The sequence below is a fragment of the Ornithorhynchus anatinus genome, chromosome 16 (genome assembly GCF_004115215.2).
Source record: "Ornithorhynchus anatinus isolate Pmale09 chromosome 16, mOrnAna1.pri.v4, whole genome shotgun sequence".
Classification (NCBI taxonomy): domain Eukaryota; kingdom Metazoa; phylum Chordata; class Mammalia; order Monotremata; family Ornithorhynchidae; genus Ornithorhynchus; species Ornithorhynchus anatinus.
The window spans coordinates 41,649,891-41,670,046 of NC_041743.1; the positions used below are offsets into that span (position 1 = coordinate 41,649,891).

The 20,156-nt window shown below is 48.5% G+C and overlaps 1 protein-coding gene across 1 annotated transcript; it reads left to right on the forward strand.

Moving 5' to 3' along the window:
* Positions 1 to 8,529: 8,529 nt before the first annotated feature.
* On the forward strand, positions 8,530 to 18,168 carry ZBTB8B (zinc finger and BTB domain containing 8B). Its single transcript, XM_029081551.2, has 3 exons — positions 8,530 to 9,523; positions 12,147 to 12,325; positions 14,806 to 18,168. The coding sequence occupies exons 1-3, from the start codon at positions 8,560 to 8,562 to the stop codon at positions 15,112 to 15,114; spliced, it is 1,452 nt and encodes a 483-aa protein (XP_028937384.1). The 5' UTR covers positions 8,530 to 8,559; the 3' UTR covers positions 15,115 to 18,168.
* Positions 18,169 to 20,156: the final 1,988 nt, after the last annotated feature.

Consider the following 20,156-nt stretch of genomic DNA (forward strand, 5'->3'; position numbering starts at 1 on the left):
TCCCCATTTTACAGATAAGGTAACTGAGGCACAGAGAAGTGAAGTGACCCGCCCAAAGTCACACAGTTGACAAGCGGTGGAGTCGGGATTAGAACCCATGACCTCTGACTCCCAACCCCAGGCCCTTTCTACTTAGCCCCAGTGCTTCTCTAAGTGACTTGCCCAGTGTCCTGGCAGTTAGAAAGATTGGACCCTGGGCAAGTCTCTCTGGTAAGTTCTCTGGACCTCAGTTACCTCATCTGTAAAATGGGAATTGAAACTGGGATTCCCCCCCCCATGGGGACTGTGTCCAACCTGATTTGCTTCGATCCACCCCAGAACCGCACCGAGTGCTTGCCACATAATAATAATAATGTTGGTATTTGTTAAGCGCTTACTATGTGCAGAGCACTGTTCTAAGCGCTGGGGTAGACACAGGGGAATCAGGTTGTCCCGCGTGGGGCTCACAGTCTTAATCCCCATTTTACAGATGAGGGAACTGAGGCACAGAGAAGTTAAGTGACTTGCCCACAGTCACACAGCTGACAAGTGGCAGAGCTGGGATTCGAACTCACAAGCCCTGACTCCAAAGCCCATGCTCTTTCCACTGCGCCACGCTGCACATAGTAACCGCTTAACAAATACCATCATTATTAGAGGAAGAAATGGGTTTCAGTTGCAGCAGGAAAGATTTATTCGTTTAGTAGTATTTATTGAGCGCTTCCTATGTGCGTAGAGGTCAGACAGCAGAAAGAACTTCCCCTCTCCTGGGAACAGCTGAGAGAGATCATGGTAGTTTTTTGGGGAACTTGATAATACCAATGTTGGTATTATAATTATATAATTATAATTATATTATAATCATATATAATTATATTTATATATTTATAATTATAATATTTATATAATATATATAATTATATAATTATAATATTATAATTATAATAATGTTGGTATTTGTTAAGCGCTTACTATGTGCAGAGCACTGTTGTAAGCGCTGGGGTAGACACAGGGGAATCAGGCTGTCCCACGTGGGGCTCACAGTCCTAATCCCCATTTTACAGATGAGGGAACTGAGGTCCAGAGAAGTGAAGTGACTTGCCCACAGTCCCACAGCTGACAAGTGGCAGAGCCGGGATTCGAACCCATGACCTCTGACTCCCAAGCCCGGGCTCTTTCCACTGAGCCACGCTGCTTCTCTAGATCCCTCCCATCTATCTGGGCTGTGGGCAAGCACATTCCCACCTTCCAGCAGGAAGATGGACAAGATGGCCTCCAGAGAAGAAGGCGTTCTTCATTTCTTTATGATATTCATTAAGCACTGGCCCTGTGTCAACCACTGTTAATGATAATATTGAATAATGATGGTATTTGTTAAGGGTTTACTATGTGCAAGGCACTGTACTCAGCGCTGGGGTGAATACGAGCAAATCAGGTTGGACACGGTCCCTGTCCCACGTTGGGGTTCACTGTCTTAATCTAAGCGCTACAGTCTAAGTAGGAGGGATGAATAAAGAGAACAAATCCAAGTTCAAAGGAGATGCAGAAGGGAGAGGGAGAAGAGGAAAGGTGTGTTTAGTCAGGGAAGGCTTCTTGGAGGAGATGAGCTTTTAATAAGGCTTTGAAGGAGGGGAAGAGTGACGGTCAGATATGAAGGAGGTGGGAGTTCCAGAGGCAGGATGGGGGTGAGGGGCCGGTGGCGAGATGGACGAGCTCGAGGTACAGAGGAGTAAAATGAATTATCCAAGATCACAGAGCGGGCGAGGGGCAGAGATGGGATTACAACCCAGGTTTTCTGACTCCTAGGCCCATGTTTTTTCCACTAGGTCACGCCGCTTCTCCATTAAATAGGAATTGCCAGTGTGCTTTAAGAATATCAAATGGGGCCTGGCACCCAGAGGACTTGGAGTCTAATCCCGACTGCTGGGTGACACTGAAATGGAGGCATAATGAGTTGGTTGGCGTTATAGGAGTGGTGTGTGCGGGTTCTGTTGTGTTTGGAGCGGAGCAAAGATAGGAAATTGCGAGCCCCACATGGGACAACTTGATTACCTTGTATCTCCCCAGTGCTTAGAACAGTGCTTGGCATATAGTAAGCGCTTAACAAAAGCTATCATTATTAAATAAGAGAGAGAGCTGAGTGAATGTCTTAAAGCCAAGGGTGAGGAGTGGCTTCTTCATTTGGCAATGGATGGGCAACCAGTTTTCTGAGGAGTGGGGAGACATGTAGAAAAATTATTTTAGAAATACGATCCCATCTCAAGCGTTACCGGTGCTTCCTCATGGGATTCCGTAAACAACAGGTTCATGTCGGTTTAAAAAAAAAGAACAACAAAAAAATTTTGACTCCTGGAGGGAAAAGACCATCTGACTCCCTGTGTGCTCAATAAATACGACTGATTACTAAATGCCTGAGAGAGTACAGTATAGCAATAACAGACCCGTTCCCTGCCCACAAGGACCTTACAGTCCAGAGGGGGAGACCGACATTAATATAAATAAATAAATGACAGATGGTACCTGGCACGCAGTAAGCGCTTAATAAATACCATCATTATTATAAGTGCTGTGGGGCTGGAAGGGGGGTGAATGAAGTCTCCCTGATTTCTTAGTGGTGGGACCACCTTCACCCACTCTGCTCCTCCAATTCTGTTCTGTTCCTGGTCCCCTCTTTGCCCCCCCGGGGCTGAATCCTTTCTTCCCACTCAAGCTGAGCATCCTGCTCGCCTCGACCGGAGGCAGCCTCGTCTCCCGGGGACTTCCCACAGCCTGTAGCTTTCTTTCAGAGCCTCCAGCTTGGTTGGCTAACGGGCCCGGAGTAACAGAAGCGGGCAGATGGGTGCCAGTGTGTGCCCGTGCCACCCCATCTGCCCGTCAGTTTCCCTGACGAGCGGCCTCCGTTTCCAAGGCTCCGGCTTGGAGGGGGCTCATTAGAAGGAGGTGGTAGCTGCTGTTTGCAAGGCCTCAGCGCCTCGTACTTGCCCTCCGCCCTGGCCTCAAAGCAGTCAGGGTCAAAGGGCAGATTCCCCTCCGTGGCTCTAGGGAGCTTGGTCAGGAATGATTACTGGCGGGCGTAATGATGGGGTGCCGAGAGTGGGGAACAGTGGGGTTAATTCCTCACACGAAGGACTAGACTGTAAGTTCGTTGTGGGGAGGGAATGCGTCTCTTTATTATATCGCACTTTCCCAAGAGCTAGGTACAGCGTTCCGCACCCAGTAAGCGTTCAATAAATGAGATCGAATGAATGAAAGAGCGGAGTCTGGTAAAGCTGCAGAAACCACATGGTGACTTCAGGTACAGTAATAATCTAAATTATGATTTGGAACACACATACACAAGGGGCCTCTTGGCCACTTTTGGAACATAAGAAGCAGCGTGGGTCAGTGGAAAGAGCCTGGGCTTGGGAGTCAGAGGTCATGGGTTCGAATCCCAGCTCTGCCACTTGGCAGCTGTGTGACTGTGGGCAAGTCACTTCACTTCTCTGGGCCTCATTTACCTCATCTGTAAAATGGGGATTAACTGTGAGCCTCACGTGGGACAACCTGCTCACCCTGTATCTACCCCAGCGCTTAGAACGGTGCTCTGCACATAGTAAGCGCTTAACTAATACCAACATTGTTATTATTATAAGAAGTAGCATGGCCCGGTGGATAGGATACGGGTCTGAGAGTCAGAAGGAATTGTGTTCTACTTCCGGCTCCGCCACTTATCTGCTATGTGACCTCAGGAAAGTCACTTCATTTCTCCCCCCGATTAGACTGTGAGCCCATCATTGGGCAGGGATGGTCTCTATCTGTTGCCAAATTGTACATTCCAAGCTCTCAGTACAGTGCTCTGCACATAGTAAGCGCTCAATAAATACTACTGAATGAATTGAATTTCTCTGTGCCTCAGGTCCCTCTTCTGTAAAATGGGGGTTAAGACTGTGAGCCCCAGGTGGGATATGGACTGCATCCAAACTAATTATCTTGTATCTACTCTATCACTTAGTATTATCTACTCCATCACTTAGTATAGTGCCTAGCTCATAGTAAGCGCTTAACAAATACCATAAAAAAAACAAAACCAAAGAAACAGGGCTCTCAGAGACGGAGGAGTTGGTATTGGCAACTTTGGCTCCGGCTATATTAATTTACGAGGCTGCAGGAATGCTCGCAAAGTGTCCGGGGCTCGTGGGACAATAATAATAATAATGGTATTTGTTAAGCGCTTACTATGTCCCAAGCACTGTGCTGGGGGCGATACCAGGTTATCAGGTTGTCCCAGGTAGGGCTCACAGTCTTCATCACCATTTTACAGGCGAGGCAATTGAGCCCTAGTGAAGTGACTCGCCCAAAGTCACACAGCTGAGAAGTGGAGGAGGTGGGATTAGAACCCATGACCTCTGACTCCCAAGCAGTGGTATCCCAGGAAAATCCCAGGAAAATCCCAGGTACCCCTTGGGGATCAGTGGGCTGCAGAGGAGGGATCTCTGCTCTGCACATTCATTCATTCAATGGTACTTATTGAGCGCTTACTGTGTGCAGAGCACTGGACTAAGCACTTGGAATGGACAATTGGGCCACAGATAGAGACCATCCCTGCCCAACAACGGGCTCCCAGTCTAAACTAAGCCCGACTCTGCCGTTTGTCAGCTGTGTGACTTTGGGCAATTCACTTCACTTCTCTGGGCCTCAGTTCCCTCATCTGTAAAAGGGGGATGAAGACTGTGAGCCCCACGGGGGACAACCTGATGACCTCGTATCTCCCCCAGAGCTTAGAACAGTGCTTGGCATAGAGTAAGCGCTTAACAAATACCAACATTATTATTATTATTATTAAACGGGGGAGACGGCAAAACAAAGCTGAGCAAAACAAAACTGAGCAAAACAAAACAGTAGCCTGGCATCAGTGTCATCAAGATAAATAGAATCGTAGATACAGAGTATGTGCAGCGTGGCTCAGTGGAAAGAGCCCAGGCTTGGGAGTCAGAGGTCATGGGTTCGAATCCCGCTCTGCCACTTGTCAGCTGTGTGACTGTGGGCGAGTCACTTCACTTCTCTGGGCCTCAGTGACCTCATCTGTAAAATGGGGATTAAGACTGTGGGCAAGTCACTTCACTTCTCTGGGCCTCAGTTCCCTCACCTGTCAAATGGGGATGAAGACTGTGAGCCTCACGTGGGACAACCTGATGACCCTGTATCTCCCTCAGCGCTTAGAACAGTGCTCTGCACACAGTAACCGCATAACAAATACCAACATTATTATTATTATTATCAAACGGGGGAGACAGCAAAGCAGAACAAAACAAAACAAGTAGGCGTCAGTATCATCAAGATAAACAGAATCGTAGACGTAGAGTAAGCGCTCAATAAATACGATGGAGTGAATGAATGAATGGATGGATGAATGAATGCGGAGCGCAGGCGGCGGGATTTGTAGTTCTAACCCCGACTCCTCCCCCTAAAGGCGAAGGGCGCGAACTGCAACTCCCAGCGGGCCTTGCGGCCCCCTGGGCCCCCTGGGACTTGTAGTTCTACCCCCGCCTCGTCCCCCGCCAGGCGAAGGGCGCGAACTACAACTCCCAGCGGACCTTGCGGCCCCCTCCCCCCCCCCCGACTTGTAGTTCTTCCCCCGCCTCGTCCCCCCGCCAGGCGAGGAGGCGTGAACTACAACTCCCAGCGGGCCAAGCGGGCGAGGCGGAGGCCCCGCCCCCCGCCGGGCCAGGGAGCCCTGTGATTGGTCGGCCGGGCCGTCGCTCCCCCGCGGGGAGGAGGAGGGGGGCCGGGAGCGGCGCGGCTGCAAGGTGAGAGGCCTCGACGACGCCCCTTCGGGCGGAGCTGCCGGGGGCGGGGGCGAGATCCCACCACGGGGGAGGGCAGGGGCTCCAGTCCTGGGTTCAGAAGGTCAGCAGCAGCTGCATCAGCATCATCATGGTGGTCTTTGTTAATAATGATGGTATTTGTTAAGCGCCTACTAGGTACAGAGCACTGTTCTAAGCGCTGGGGGAGATACAGGGTAGTCAGATGGTCCCACGTGGGCCTCACAGTTTTTAATCCCCATTTTTAATAATAATAATAATAATGTTGGTATTTGTTAAGTGCTTATTAGGTGCAGAGCACTGTTCTAAGCGCTGGGAGAGGTAGAGGGTAGTCAGATGGTCCCACGTGGGGTTCGCGGTTTTGAATCCCCATTTTTAATAATAATTATAATGTTGGTATTTGTTAAGCACTTACTAGGTGCAGAGCACTGTTCTAAGCGCTGGGGGAGATACAGGGTAGTCAGATTGTCCCACGTGGGGTTCACGGTTTTGAATCCCCATTTTTAATAATAATGATAATAATGTTGGTATTTGTTAAGCGCTTACTAGGTGCAGAGCACTGTTCTAAGCGCTGGGGTAGATCCAGGGTAATCAGGTTGTCCTGCGTGGGGCTCACGTTTTTTAATCCCCATTTTCAATAATAATGATGATATTTGTTAAGCGCTTACTATGGGCAGAGCACTGTTCTAAGCACTGGGGTAGATAGAGGGTCATCAGGTTGTCCCACGTGGGGCTCACAGTCTTCATCCCCATTTTACAGATGAGGTAATTGAGGCACAGAGAAGTAAAGTGACTTGACCACAGTCACACAGCTGCCAGGTGGCAGAGCCGGGATTCGAACCTATGACCTCTGATTCCCAAGCCCCTGTTCTTTCCACTGAGCCACATTTACAGATGAGGTCACTGAGGCACAGAGAAGTAAAGTGACTTGCCCAAGGTCACACAGCAGACAAGTGGTGGATCCGGGATTAGAACCCACGACCTCTGACTCTGACATCTGTCAAATGGGGATAGAGACCATGAGCCCCACGGGGAACAGGGACTTGTGTCCGCCTCGATTTGCTTGTATCCACCCCAGCGCTTAGTACAGTGCCTGGCACATGATGATGATGATGGCATTTATTAAGTGCTACTATGTGCCAAGCACTGTTCTAAACACTGGGGTAGATACAAGATAATCAGGTTGTCCCACGTGGGGCTCACAGTCTTCATCCCCATTTTACAGATGAGGTCACTGAGTCCCGGAGAATTGAAGTGACTTGCCCAGAGACACACAGCCGGTGCCCCTTCCGTGTCAGTGCCCCGACCTGGAGCTCGCTGGGGGCAGGTATACCTGCCAACCGACTTGGGTGTAGGGACCTCTCCCGAGTGCTTAGTACAGTGCTCTGCAAAAAGTGAGCGCTCAATAAATACCATTGATTGATCTGAGACGGGACCTTGATGCCAGGCTAGTGGGCTGAGCATCTTCCAAGGCTGACAAGGAAGGGGACTGTACACCACCACCATCTTGGACCCTTTCGCTTCTTGTTTCTGGCCTTGACCCGGGAGATGGTGGACCTTCAGATGAACTAATGGTGATATTTGTTTAGCCCTTTTTATACTGTGTACCACCCGTCACCCCAAGGCAAAGAACCGTGTCTGATTCCCACCCTGTTACTTCCCTCCCAGCTCTGCCACTTGTCTGCTGTGTGACCTTGGGTAAGTCACTTCACTTCTCAGGGCCTCAGTTACCTCTTCTGTAAAATGGGGATTAAGACTGTGAGCCCCACGTGGGACAGGGACTCTGTCCAACCTGATTAGCTCGAATCTATCCCAGTTCTTGGGACAGTGCCTGGCACATGGTAAGCCCTTAACAAGTACAGTGAAAATAGTAATTGTTATTGTTATTATTATTGCTATCTCTGCCCCAAGCACCCTCCCCAACTTTATTGCCATTGTTCTTGTCTGTCTGTCTCCCCGGATTAGACTGTAAACCCATCAAACGGCAGGGACTCTCTCTATCTGTTGCCGATTTGTTCATTCCAAGCGCTTAGTACAGTGCTCTGCACATAGTAAGCGCTCAATAAATACTATTGAATGAATTTGTGGCAGATACACGATAAAGAGGTCAAATACCATCTCTGTTCCACAGAGGCCTCCCAGTCTAAGCAGCAAGGAATTAACCTCCGTTTTACAGAAGAGGAAACTGGCCCGGTAAAGTGACTTGCCCAAGGTGACAGCACGGAAAAGTGGCAGAGCTGGGATTTGAACCCAGCTCCTTTGACTCCCAGGTCGTTGCGCTGCCCACTAGGGCACGCTGCTTCTCCAAGGATTTGCTGATCTGGCCAAAGTCCTAGCCAGTTTTACTGGAGAATCGGGTGTCTAATGAAGGCGGACAAATGCGAGGTTCGGAGAGGGACCCCCTCCTCACGGTGCTGTAGAAAAGGAGCTCAGAGAACCGGCCTGGGAGTCAGAAGCATCTGGGTTCCGATCCCATCTCCGCGATCTGCCTGCCGTATGACCTTGGGTAAGTCACTTCAATTCCCTGGGCCTCAGTTACCTCATCCTGTAAAGTGGGAATTAAGGCTGGGAGCCCCATGATGGGAACGTGGACTGTGTCTAACCTGATTAGCTGTTATCTACTCCAGCGCTTGCGTGGCACACAGTAAGCGCCAAATAGATGCTATTAAAAAAAAAAGAGGAATGTTTACAATTGTCTTTGGAAGTAAATGGAATCCCTTTTTTGTCCCGGGATTTCCCCGTCAGAGACCACAGGCAGCTCCACCGAGGCGGAGCAGAAATGGAGATGCAGTCGTATTACGCCAAGCTCTTGGGGGAGCTGAACGAGCAACGCAAGAGGGACTTTTTCTGTGACTGCAGCATCATCGTGGAAGGGAGGACCTTCAAAGCCCACAGGAATATTTTGTTCGCCAACAGCGGCTACTTCCGGGCCCTGCTGATTCACTACATTCAAGACAGCGGGCGGCACAGCACCGCCTCTCTGGACATCGTGACCTCGGAGGCCTTCTCCACCATCTTGGATTTCCTCTACTCTGGGAAGCTGGATCTGTGCGGGGAGAACGTGATCGAGGTGATGTCCGCAGCGAGCTACCTGCAGATGACCGACGTGGTCAACTTCTGCAAGACGTACATCAGGTCGTCGCTGGATATCTGCCGGAAGATAGAGAAAGAAGCGGCCGCGGCCGCCGCCATGGCCGCCGCCTCGTCTCACCAGTCCGACGGCGAGAGCTCCGCTTTGGTCAGGGACGGTCCCTTCTCTGGCCCCAAGGGCCTTTGTCCCGTTTCCATCTCCCCGTCCCCGGACGGGGAGGAGATTTCCGACCGTCAGAGGGATCCTCCGTGTGCCGACTATGCCGGCGGCGGTCGGCCCCCGGACCCGGTGGCCGGAGACCCCCTCGGCTGCGGTCCCGCCGGCGCCCTCCCCGCTCCGTCCATAGGGGTGGAACCCAAAGTCGAATTGGACTCGGAAGGGGAAGGGGAGGGTGGGGAGCGGCTCCAGCTGCCGTACCCCGCCCCGCTGTCCCTGGAGCAGGTGGTGGAGGAGGGACTCCCCTCTGGCCAGGCGGTGGACGTGGCCTGCAATAACTATCACATGAAACAGTTTCTGGAGGCCCTGCTGCGCCACGGGGCTGCCCCGAGGAAAGACGACGTGGCCCACCAGCTTTCCCGGGGCCCGGAGGACCCGGGGGTGGCCGTGAGCTCGGTGATGGACGTCCAAACGGATTGGTACGGAGAGGACGCAGGTGAGGCCGTCTGAGCCGCCCGAGGACTTTGCCCAGTTGGGTAGGTCTTGGGCGTCACGGCGGTAGGAGACGACTTCTTGCTCATTTGGTGTTGCTGACGTTTCCCGGACAGTACTTTGTAAGCTCTATGTGGGATAGCTTGTTTTGTTGATGGAAGGGAATGTGTCTTTTTATTGTTATATTGTACTCTCCCAAGCACTTAGTACAGTATTTGGCACACGGTAAGAGCTCAATAAATGTGATTGAATGAATGAATGAATCTACCCCAGTGTTTAGTACAGTGTCTGGCACATAGCAAGCGCTTAAATATCATAAAAAACGGAAAACAAAACTAGACTAGATCCTAGCAAGTGAAATTAGTGGCTGCTGTCCCTTCATTACGAGGAAAGAACATTGTAAATTCAAGCAGAAAGAAGGGTCTCTGTTTTTCATTTTATGCACTTTAACCTTCGAAGGTATGCATATATAGCTCGCTGTTATATTGTACTCTCCCGAGTGTTTAGTATAGTGCTCTGCACACAGTAAGCGCTCAATAAGTACAGTAGACTGCACACAGTCATCATGATAATGAGAGAGAGTGATCATACTCTGTCCTCCAAGAAGATGCCATTGATAGCGAATTTCACCGAGGGCAGAGTGTGTGACTGAAAGTACATAAATATGAATAAACCAGGATATCAACTCAAGTCTTAATCATCAGACATATTGTTGACATCACTAGCCACATCTGAACATGTGAAAGACAGTGACGGGATCAATGATTTGTTCAGATTTGCTAAAATGGTCCTTCGTATTTTGTATCAGTCCACGGTGTGGTGTTTCTGTTTTACTTGAGAGCTTTTTTTTTTTGCCCCACTTAGAGGGCAACTGAAATTTGTCACCAATTCAGTGCCTTTTAGTCTCTCGAAGTCCCAGGAAAAACAGTCTCTCACCTGCAACCGGATCAAATGTCAAAATTTTGTTGTAAGATATCAAAATTGCTGCTGTGGAAAAATACTTTTCCAAAGATGAATTGATTTAAAAATACTAATCGCAGGATGGTTTAGGTTTTTTTTTTTTAAATGATGTTTGCTAAGCTCTTGCTATGTGCCGGGCACTGTACTAAATCCTGGGATAGATAGAAGCTAATCAAGTTGGACCCAGTCCCTATCCCACCTAGGGCTCACGGTCTTAATCCCCATTTTACAGATGAGGTAACTAAGGCGCAGAAAAGTGAAGTAACTTGCCCGAGGTCACCCAGCAGACAGATGGCGGAGCCGGGACTGGACCCTATGTCCTCTGACGTCCAGGCCTGCGCTGTGTCCACGCTGCCTCTCATTTAGCTTAACTGTGTGCTGAGACACAGCAACTTTGTCTGGTGATATCGCCAAAGCGGCCCAGCTGTGATTCCATTTGTGTAATTCCAAAATCATCCCTAGAACCCAGACCAAGCAGAGGCCAGAAACTAGTTTATAGTGTCAGCAGCATAAACCCTCCTTCTCTTCGAAGAATCTCACCAAAGAGGCACCTGTACTTCGGCCCATTATCCCGTAGACGGTAAGCTCCTCATGGGCTGGGATCACGTCTACTGAACGCTGTGGTATTACCATCTGTTACATGCTTAGTCCACTGTTCTGCCAACAGGAAGCACTCATAAACACCGTTAACTGATTTTTTTTTTTCAATTTGACATATCCCGATTTTTCCAAGATCAATGAACCATCAGCAGAGTCTTCCAAGCCTGGGCAAGCGCCGTAGAGAAGGATCACAGTATGAGACCGATTTTTCCTCTCCCTCGAGGATCCTCTTTTTATAAGCTTCCGGGCCAAGAGAGCGATAGTGTGAAGTACTCAGTATTCCAACTCTATTGGATTTAGCTTGGAGTCTTATAGAGGGAAAGCAGCGTGGCCTAGTGGAAAATAGCACCGACCTGGGAGTCAGAGGACCTGGGGTCTAATCCCGGCTCGGTGACCGTGGGCAGATCACTTGTCTGTGCCTCGGTTCCCTCATCTGCAAAATGGGAATTCAGTACTTGTCTTCCCTCCCCATTAGACTGTAAGTCCCATGTGGGACTGATTATTGTGTACCTAACCCAGCGCTGAGTATGGTGCTTGGCACATAGTAAGCGCTTAACAAATGCCACAAGTATTATTATCATTATTATTACTATTTGGAAAGGGACACTTTTGACAAGGGCGGTACTGACCCAGTAGAAAGAGGGGCCACGCCTGGTGGGTTAACTGCTTGAGGGTATTTAAAAGTGTATTAGATGTAGGCAGTCTCCCTGCCTTCTTCCAACCTAGAATCCCAGTCTCAGATCACCAGCAACTGGTGTCCTTTCCACAAGTGGCTGAAGCGTCCTCCTCCTTTGGAAGGTGCAGGGCTTAATGAAAGAGCACGGGACGGAGGGGGTCGGGAGACCCGATCCCATCTGCAGTGGGACCTTGGGCTCATCACTTAACTTTCTGTGCCTCCGTTTCCTCATCTGCAAAATGAGGATACGCTATCCGTTCTCCCTCCTTCCTAGATGGTGGGACGGGGACCGTACGTATCCGATCGGTTTACTTTGCATTCGGCCCAACGTCCAGACCAGAGCGTGGCACATAGAAAGCGCTTATTAAGTTCTGTAACTTCCTCTCGATAGGTGACGTGCTGGTGGTGCCCATCAAGCTGCACAAGTGCCCGTTCTGTCCGTACACGGCCAAACAGAAGGGAATCCTCAAACGGCACATCCGCTCTCACACTGGGGAGAGGCCGTATCCCTGTGAAACGTGCGGCAAGAGGTTCACACGCCAGGAGCACCTGCGGAGTCACGCCCTGAGCGTAAGTGGCAACACTGGCGGGGCCGGACCTGGGTCTGAGAAGCAGCGTGGCCTAGCAGATAGAGCACGGGCTTGGGAGTCAGAAGGACCTGGTTTCCAATCCTGCCTCGGCCACATGCCTGCCAGGTGACCTTGGTCAAGTCGGTTCACTTCTCTGGGCCTCAGTTCCCTCCTTTGGCAAATGGGGGTGAAGAGTGGGAGCCTCACGCGGGACAGGGACTGTGGCCAACCTGATGAACTTGAAACTACCCCAGTGCTTCGAACAGTGGTTGGCACATAGTAAGCACTAAACAAGTACCGTTATTATTATTATCTGCTGCTCTTCGAGCACCGACGAAGAGCAACAGTATTTTAAACACCTGTTTCCAAGCTCTGGGGACAAAGGACTGACTGGATTAGCATTGGTTTGAGGAAGGATCGTGTTTACCGACCTGGAAGATGGGTTGGTAGGGCATTAAAATTGGCAGAGGCTCTGAGCCAGCCCCGACTTGAGCTCCAAACCATCCTAGATTGGCCTGGAACTAAGTCAGTCCTTCAATCAGTAACATTTATTGCGCACTTACTCTGGGCAGGGCACTGTACTAAGTGCTTGGGAGAGCCCAGTAGAGTTTGGAGACTCGATCCTTGAGCTCAAGCAAGGGAGACGGGCAATGATGTATAAAGATATTTTATGGCCGCACAACAGGCCTGAGGGAGGGTGTGAGTACCCAAGTGCTTAAGTAAAGAAGGATAAATAGGTGGGAATGTGCCAGATTAATCAGGAAAGACCCCCCCCCCCCCAAGGAGATTTGAAGTGTATCCTTTATCATCCCTTTTGGAGTAAGTTAAAACTGATGATAAGTGTTTGTTTGATCCTTTTGTTTTTAGGAAAGGCTGACAAGTAATTAAACAGCATATGGTCACCTCAGAGCCATTATAAGGGGCTGGGAGAGCAATCCCTGCCTCTGAGAGTTTACCATCTGACAAGATCATTTACCTATCGGATGGGCTGAAGTCTTCATGGGCCAAAGTGCTCTGGGTGGTTGAGATAACAATGGTGGTGCAGAAATGCTGAAATGATAGTTGGGAGGATGTGACCCGGGGAGAAGAAACATCCATCCTGGAAAGCCTCCCGGAGGAGCTGGAAGTTCCGAAGGACTGGGAAGATGAAGAGAGCTGAGGTCTTGGGGATTTGAAGGGGAAGAAAGTTACAGGGGGTGAGCCAGGAGTTGGAGGCGGAAGAACTAGGCATAGCAGCGTGGCTCAGTGGAAAGAGCCCGGGCTTGGGAGTCAGAGGTCATGGGTTCAAATCCCGGCTCTGCCCCTTGTCTGCTGTGTGACTGTGGGCAAGTCACTTAACTTCTCTGGGCCTCAGTCCCTTTATCTGTAATATGGGGATTAACTGTGAGCCTCACATGGGACAACCTGATTACCTTGTATCTACCCCAGTGCTTAGAACAGTGCTTTGCACATAGTAAGCACTTAACAAATACCAACATTATTATTATTAGTGAAATGGGGAATTTGTGAGGAACAGAGATGAGGGAAGCAGGCCTCTGATTTCACGTGCATTATTAATCAAATCATGTTTATTGAGCGCTTACTATAAACAGAGCACAGTACTGAATGCTTGGGAGAGTTTAGTATAACAGATCGGTAGACCTGTTCCCTGCCCACAACAAACTCATGGTCTAGACGGGAAGACAGACATTAATATGAATAAACGACGGATATGGACGTAAGTGCTGTGGGGCGGACGGAGGGATGTATAAAGGGAGCAAATTCAAGTGCAAGGGTGACGCAGAGTGAGTGGAAGAAGAGGAAATGAGGACTTAGGGAAGCCTCTTGGAGGAGGCCTTATTATCTGTCATTTATTTCTATTAATGTTTGTTTCCCCCTCCCCTGTGAGGTCATTGTGGGCGGAGAATGTGCCTGTTATATTGCACTCACTCAAGCGCTTATTGTAGTGCCCTGCACCCAGTAAACAATAATAATAATAAAGTAAGCACTTAGCAAATATAATTATCATTATTATTAATAATGAATAATGACAATAATGATGGTATTTGGTAAACACTTCCCAAGTGCCAGGGTCTGAATTTGGATCAGAGGGGCAGAAAATAAGCTTCACTTTCCAAAACCAATTTGAAACCTATTCCAACACTGGAATGGATACAAGATAATCAGTCTTTGTCCCACGTGGGACTCACGATCTTAATCGCCATTTTACAGTTACTTTGGGTAACTGAGACCCAAAGAAGTGAAGTGACTTGCCAGAGGTCACCCAGCAGACACGTGGCAGAGCCAGAATTAGAAGCCAGGTCCTTCTGACTTCCAGGGCCGGGCCGAACCCACCAGGCCACGACTGACCGACCGACTGACTGAGGTGTGCCTTACGTTAGAGGGAAAGACTGGGCTCGGGTGGGTGGAACGTGGTCTCCTGCAAGAGGACAGAGGAGCCAAAATGTCGGCCGAGGTTGACCCCGAAACTTGCCTCTTTAGGTCCACCGCTCCAACCGGCCAATCATCTGCAAGGGCTGCCGCAGGACCTTCACCAGCAGCCTGTCGCCGGGCCTGCGGCGATTCGGCTTGTGCGACAGCTGCACGTGCGTGACGACCACCCACGACGACTCGGCGCCCGTCAACCTCAGCCAGATGGAAACCTCCTCAGAGAGTCAGGAGAAGGGCGACCCGGATGGCGACTGGCCCATCTACGTGGAGTCCGGGGAGGAGAACGACCCCGCCGCAGACGATTCCGACGACAAACACCGCGGCCTCCGGGGCCTGTCGGACCGAGATGCGCTCATGTAGCGACCAGTTGGGGAGGGGACCGGGAATATTTCCGGTCTTCACAGGTCCGCTCCGGTTCGGAGCCACGCGTCGACCCAGTCGAATGGGACCCTAAGAGACGGGGTTTTTAAAATGGTTACAGAGCCCCGTTTAAGATGGAGCCTACGTGGTAGGGGTTGGATTTTTTCGGATTCCCAAGTGGTTTTTAATTCTTCCGTGATGTGCACTAAATTCCAGGGAGTTTATACAGTGTGAACTGAGGCCAGCGTCCAGGGCTTCTTCTTTCCCGCTGTCAGCGCGAACCCTCATTATGAGGGGAAAACCTCCCAGCTTGTTCTCAGACCGTGACTCTTCCTGCTTCACTGCCACAGCCTCTAATGTCAGAGAGAGACCACCTCCTTTCTCATCACAGGGGGCAAGAGTAAATTTCCGTCGCAGACTCATCTGGGCCCTGCTAATCCCGTTTCACCTTCTCAATCTCAAATTTCACTAGGGTGACAGTTTGGGGCAAACTGATCTACAAGTTGGCAAAAATCTGGAAGGAAAATTTTAAAAAATTGGACAGTTAGGCCTATTTCAACAAGCAAGAGCTATTGCTTACGGGCTCCACCTTAAGGCTAGCTCCTAGAAGGGGGCAATGGAGTCTTTCAGTTTATTTTATGTGAGGCTGCCCTTCAGGCTTCAACTGGACCCGTTTCAGGCATTGTGATCTTGAAGCTTCTTGCGATTTCTAAATCACATCGGAGTTATCAAAATGAGGCCGAGGGGGACCTGATCGGCCCAGCTTCTCAAAGCTGCTCTCCCTGGTAGCTTAGCAAGCTGAAAGGGGGACTTCTTCAGAAAGCATCTTTACGATAGGCTAAGAAGAGAACTTGGGTAAGCCTCCATAAGCAAGTTTTGTGTTCAAAATCACCTCTAAACTCTCTTAAAAAGCTGGAGGAAAATTGGGATGAACTTCACTGGTCCCTCCCCTCCATCTTGGATTCTGTCCATTATTGTTATGAAGGCAACTCAGTTCTGCTCCTAGAGGAATCTTGGGCAGAAAAGCCCTGTCTCACTATATTTTGACATCCTCTCTTACATCTTAATTCAAAACACCCAAGGCTCTTGCTTTTTTCTTTTTCTTTTTTTTACAGAATTAGGGTTTTGGAATAGGTTTCAAATCGGTTTTGGAAAGTGAAGCTTATTTTCTGCCCCTTCGATCCAAAACAAAAGTGTAAGTTTTCTGGAGTTAGCCAGAGACCATAAAGTTTCTGGGTAGAAATAAAGCCATCGAGGACTTACTGCACAGTGAGAAACACACCAACCTTTGACAACGGAAGAAATTTGCAACTAAAAACAACCACAGCCAAGAAATCCTTTTTCCCCCACACCCCTCTGCAAAACACAGACTTACCAACCGTTTTAAGAGAGATCTTTCAAACGAGAGAAAAGTTAGATGCAAAGCCGTTGGTTTAGCTGGGTGCTCTTCATTGTTTTCTGGGTTGTCACATCAGATGTGTGCGAACAACTTTTCTACCTCAGTCCTACTTCTCCCCGTAATAAAGTTACGATCCCGGTTTGCGACACTTTGATCCTTGAATGGGGTAACTAGAACGCAAAAGTTGCAAGATCAACTAGAATGAGGGAAGTATCCTAAGACAGGAATGATCGCTCCTTTTAAGTCGCGTTTTATTCTTGGAGTGTCTTTCCCTCCGATCGGAGCATAAGGCCACGCCTCGAACAGACCCTTTCATAAATTGAGAATATCAAAATGTGAGAGAATGAGAGGTGACCTTTAGTACTTGCAAGTTTTGGGTGGTTGTTTTTTTTCCCCTCCCCCAGATAAACGTCACTTCTGCAATACTGTCTCAGACTGTTACGCCCCTGGCCGGGTTTTATTTTCTTCTGCACACTAACTTCGGAACGACAGCCGTTTAGTAATAACTCCTGGATCACTGAGTCCTTTGCCCTTTCAGGATAGTGGAAGCATCTTTTATCTGGGCTGTCAGATAATCAGCTTAATTTGTCTACTTATTTTAAGTCGCCGTCCATGTAATTGTAGTCTGTATTCCAGATCTTTCTGATTGCTTTGGATGTGTGGTTAAATGGAGTTGGTGATGTTTTTCTATAAACGGTAGCCGTTATGTCAGCACAGACCATTAGTGATTTAGATATCCTGGATCTCGTCCCTTCTCTTCTGCCCAACCAGTCCGACTTCATGGAGAGATCTTCTCTAACTGCCGATTTGGACTTGAGGAACAGAAGAGGATTTTTGTCTGTGGGGAAAAACCGACATGGGGCCCTGGGGTAGCTCTAGTCTCGGGGTGCAGGCTTCCCCAGGGAGGGTGGGATAGGAATGTATATAATGATTTTAGCTGTACTGTACTATGAGATATTGTTGGGGTTCCTCCCTGTTTGAAGTGAAGGAGAGATACCACTTTGGTGTAAATATTTTCGTGGCCGCCAGTAGCCATTGGATATGGTGTCGACAGATGGGCTTGAAGATGTTTCCTGGTGGCTTTAGTTTCTCGTGGATTAGTGTGGGGTTATTACTCTGATACACCGGCTAGTAAACTGACGAAATGGCACAGAACTCCAGAGTTGGAAAGATGCGCGGAAAGAAAGACGGCCTTCTTCATTTGGAGCTCTAGTTTGGGTTTCGTGAGTCTCTCGTGTGTAGACAGCGGGATGATCCCTGTGAGGTCTTGTGTAACTTTGGGATAAAGGATTGGGAGAGGGGAGTGGAGGAGAAAAATTCCCGTTACATTCCGGTTCGAGAGTTAATCGCTGAGACTGCAGCTTCCCTTTACGCGTCGTGACTTGCCTTGCACTTTTATTTGTGGTCGATCTACAGTCCAACCTTTTTTTGAGTACTAAAAGTTCTAGAAAAGGATGCACTTTATTTACTTGTGGCCAGAGATGTGCTCAGTTGGTTTGTTTGCTTTTGAGGGATAATCTTTGTTTCAGGTTTTGTTGTTTTTCACCAAAATCCGTCATTCATAGTCTGCAAAAAGTTCCCTACTCTCCAAAGGGAAGCCTTCAAAACAAATGATTTTTGGAAGTAATAAAATTCTGTACTTTTTGGGGTTGTTTGTAATATATGCTTGTTGCTGCTTGTTGGGGAGGATGGTAAGAGAGGCAGTTCTCCTGTAACGTGGGCTTTTGCTACATATTTCAGCTGGAATGATGTTGGGGGGAAACTGAGGAACAGTCTTACTGCTTTTGCATGTCTGGAGAAAACACAGCATTGGAAGAAACTAATGAGCAAGCCACTGATTAAAGCAAGCAGCCTTGTCCCTTGGTTTAACGTAATGCAAGTATCTTGAGAATATAGTCTCTGCTTTATAGAAAAATGCACCTTACTGACCACTTACGCCTGTCCCTAGGGTAGGCCTGGTAATTTCTACCAATTCAGTTGTATTGTACTTTCCCAATCATTTAGTACAGTGCTCTTCACACAGTAAGCACTCAATAAATACCACTGATCTATTGAAAATATTGAATACGGTGCTCTAGACATCCATGCAGGAGTTTTGCACATTACTGCCACTGGAGATATTCTGCAAGGCTTTTTAAAAAAAAATTTTTAAAGAAGGTATTAAGTGCTTATTATGTGCTAGGCACTGTACTAAGCCCTGGGGTAACAAGATAATCATGGTGGACATAGCGTATGTCTCACATGGGCCTCACAATCTAAATCTCCATTTTACAAATGAGGTAATCGAGGCATAGAGAAGTTAAGGGACTTACCCAAGGTTGCACAGCAGACCAGAGGCACAGGAGGGATTAGAACCCAAGTCCTTCTGACTCCCTGTCCTGTGCTCTGTCTACTAGGCCATCTGCCTGATCCTTCATTCCTGGCTAATTTAGCTAGCTGGCTAATTCCAGGTATTTTGCCCAAGTGGGTCTGGACCAGATTATCACCCTGAGTGATGGCAAATTGATGGCAACCTTAAGGGAGGGTCTAGGATGGACCGCTCAAAACTCCACACTTGAGAGGTGACGAACTGAAAATTTAACTTGATGTTAAAATTCTCTTGATTTAAAAAAAAAAAAACTTGGTTACCCCTCAGACTTAGAGGGTAAAGTGACTCTTGAATATGTCTGATTTGTCACAAGGTCATCAAAAATGAAGGCTCCAAGGAACCCGCCAATAACACTCATGTCAAGAATCCCATCATCTCCTTCCAGGCAGAAGAGCTGTAGCTTTCCATGTTGATTCAGCCAGAGTTACTTTTGGGGATTTTTTTCCCTATGGTTTTTTTTTTTAATAGTATCTGTTAAGGACTTCCTATGTGTCAAGCACTGTTTTAAACCCTGTGGGAGACACAAGTTAATCAGGCCGGGTACTATCCCATCCCGCATCGGGCTCACAATTGGAGTAGGAGGGAGATCCGATATGGCAGACCCATTTTACAAATGAGTAAACTTGAGGCTCAGGGAAATTGAGTGACTCGCCCACATACCAGGCAAGTGGCAGAGTCGGCATTAGAACCCAGGTCCTCTGGATCCCAGGCCCACGGTCTACCCACTATACCATGTTGCTTCCCAGGGATTGTTTCCCAGAGTACTTTCCTAGGAAGCAACATTAACCAGGGCAGGAATTTAAAATCAGTCGGCCCAAAGAAATGTGTCATTGGAATATTTGCTTTAGATGAGAAGCAGCAAGTCCTAGTGGACAGAGCCTAGGAGTCAGAAAGACCTGGGTTCTACTTCTGTTTCCATCACTTGTCCGCTGTGTGCCCTTGGGCAAGTCACTTCACTCCTCTGTGCCTCAGTTACCTCATCTGTAAAATGGGGATTAAAAGTGTGAGCCCAACGTGGGACAATCTGATAACCTTGTATCTACCCCAGTGCTTGGCACATAGTAAGCACTTAACAATTACCAAGATGATGATGATTATTATTATTAATGATGGTATTTGCTAAGGCTTACTATGTGTCAAGCACTGTTCTAAGCACTGAATGGAGATTAAGACCATGCGCCCCATGTAGGACATTGACTTTATCCAATCTGATTATCTCATATCTACCCCAGCGCTTGGCACATAGTAGGCACTTAATAAATGCCACCAAAAAAA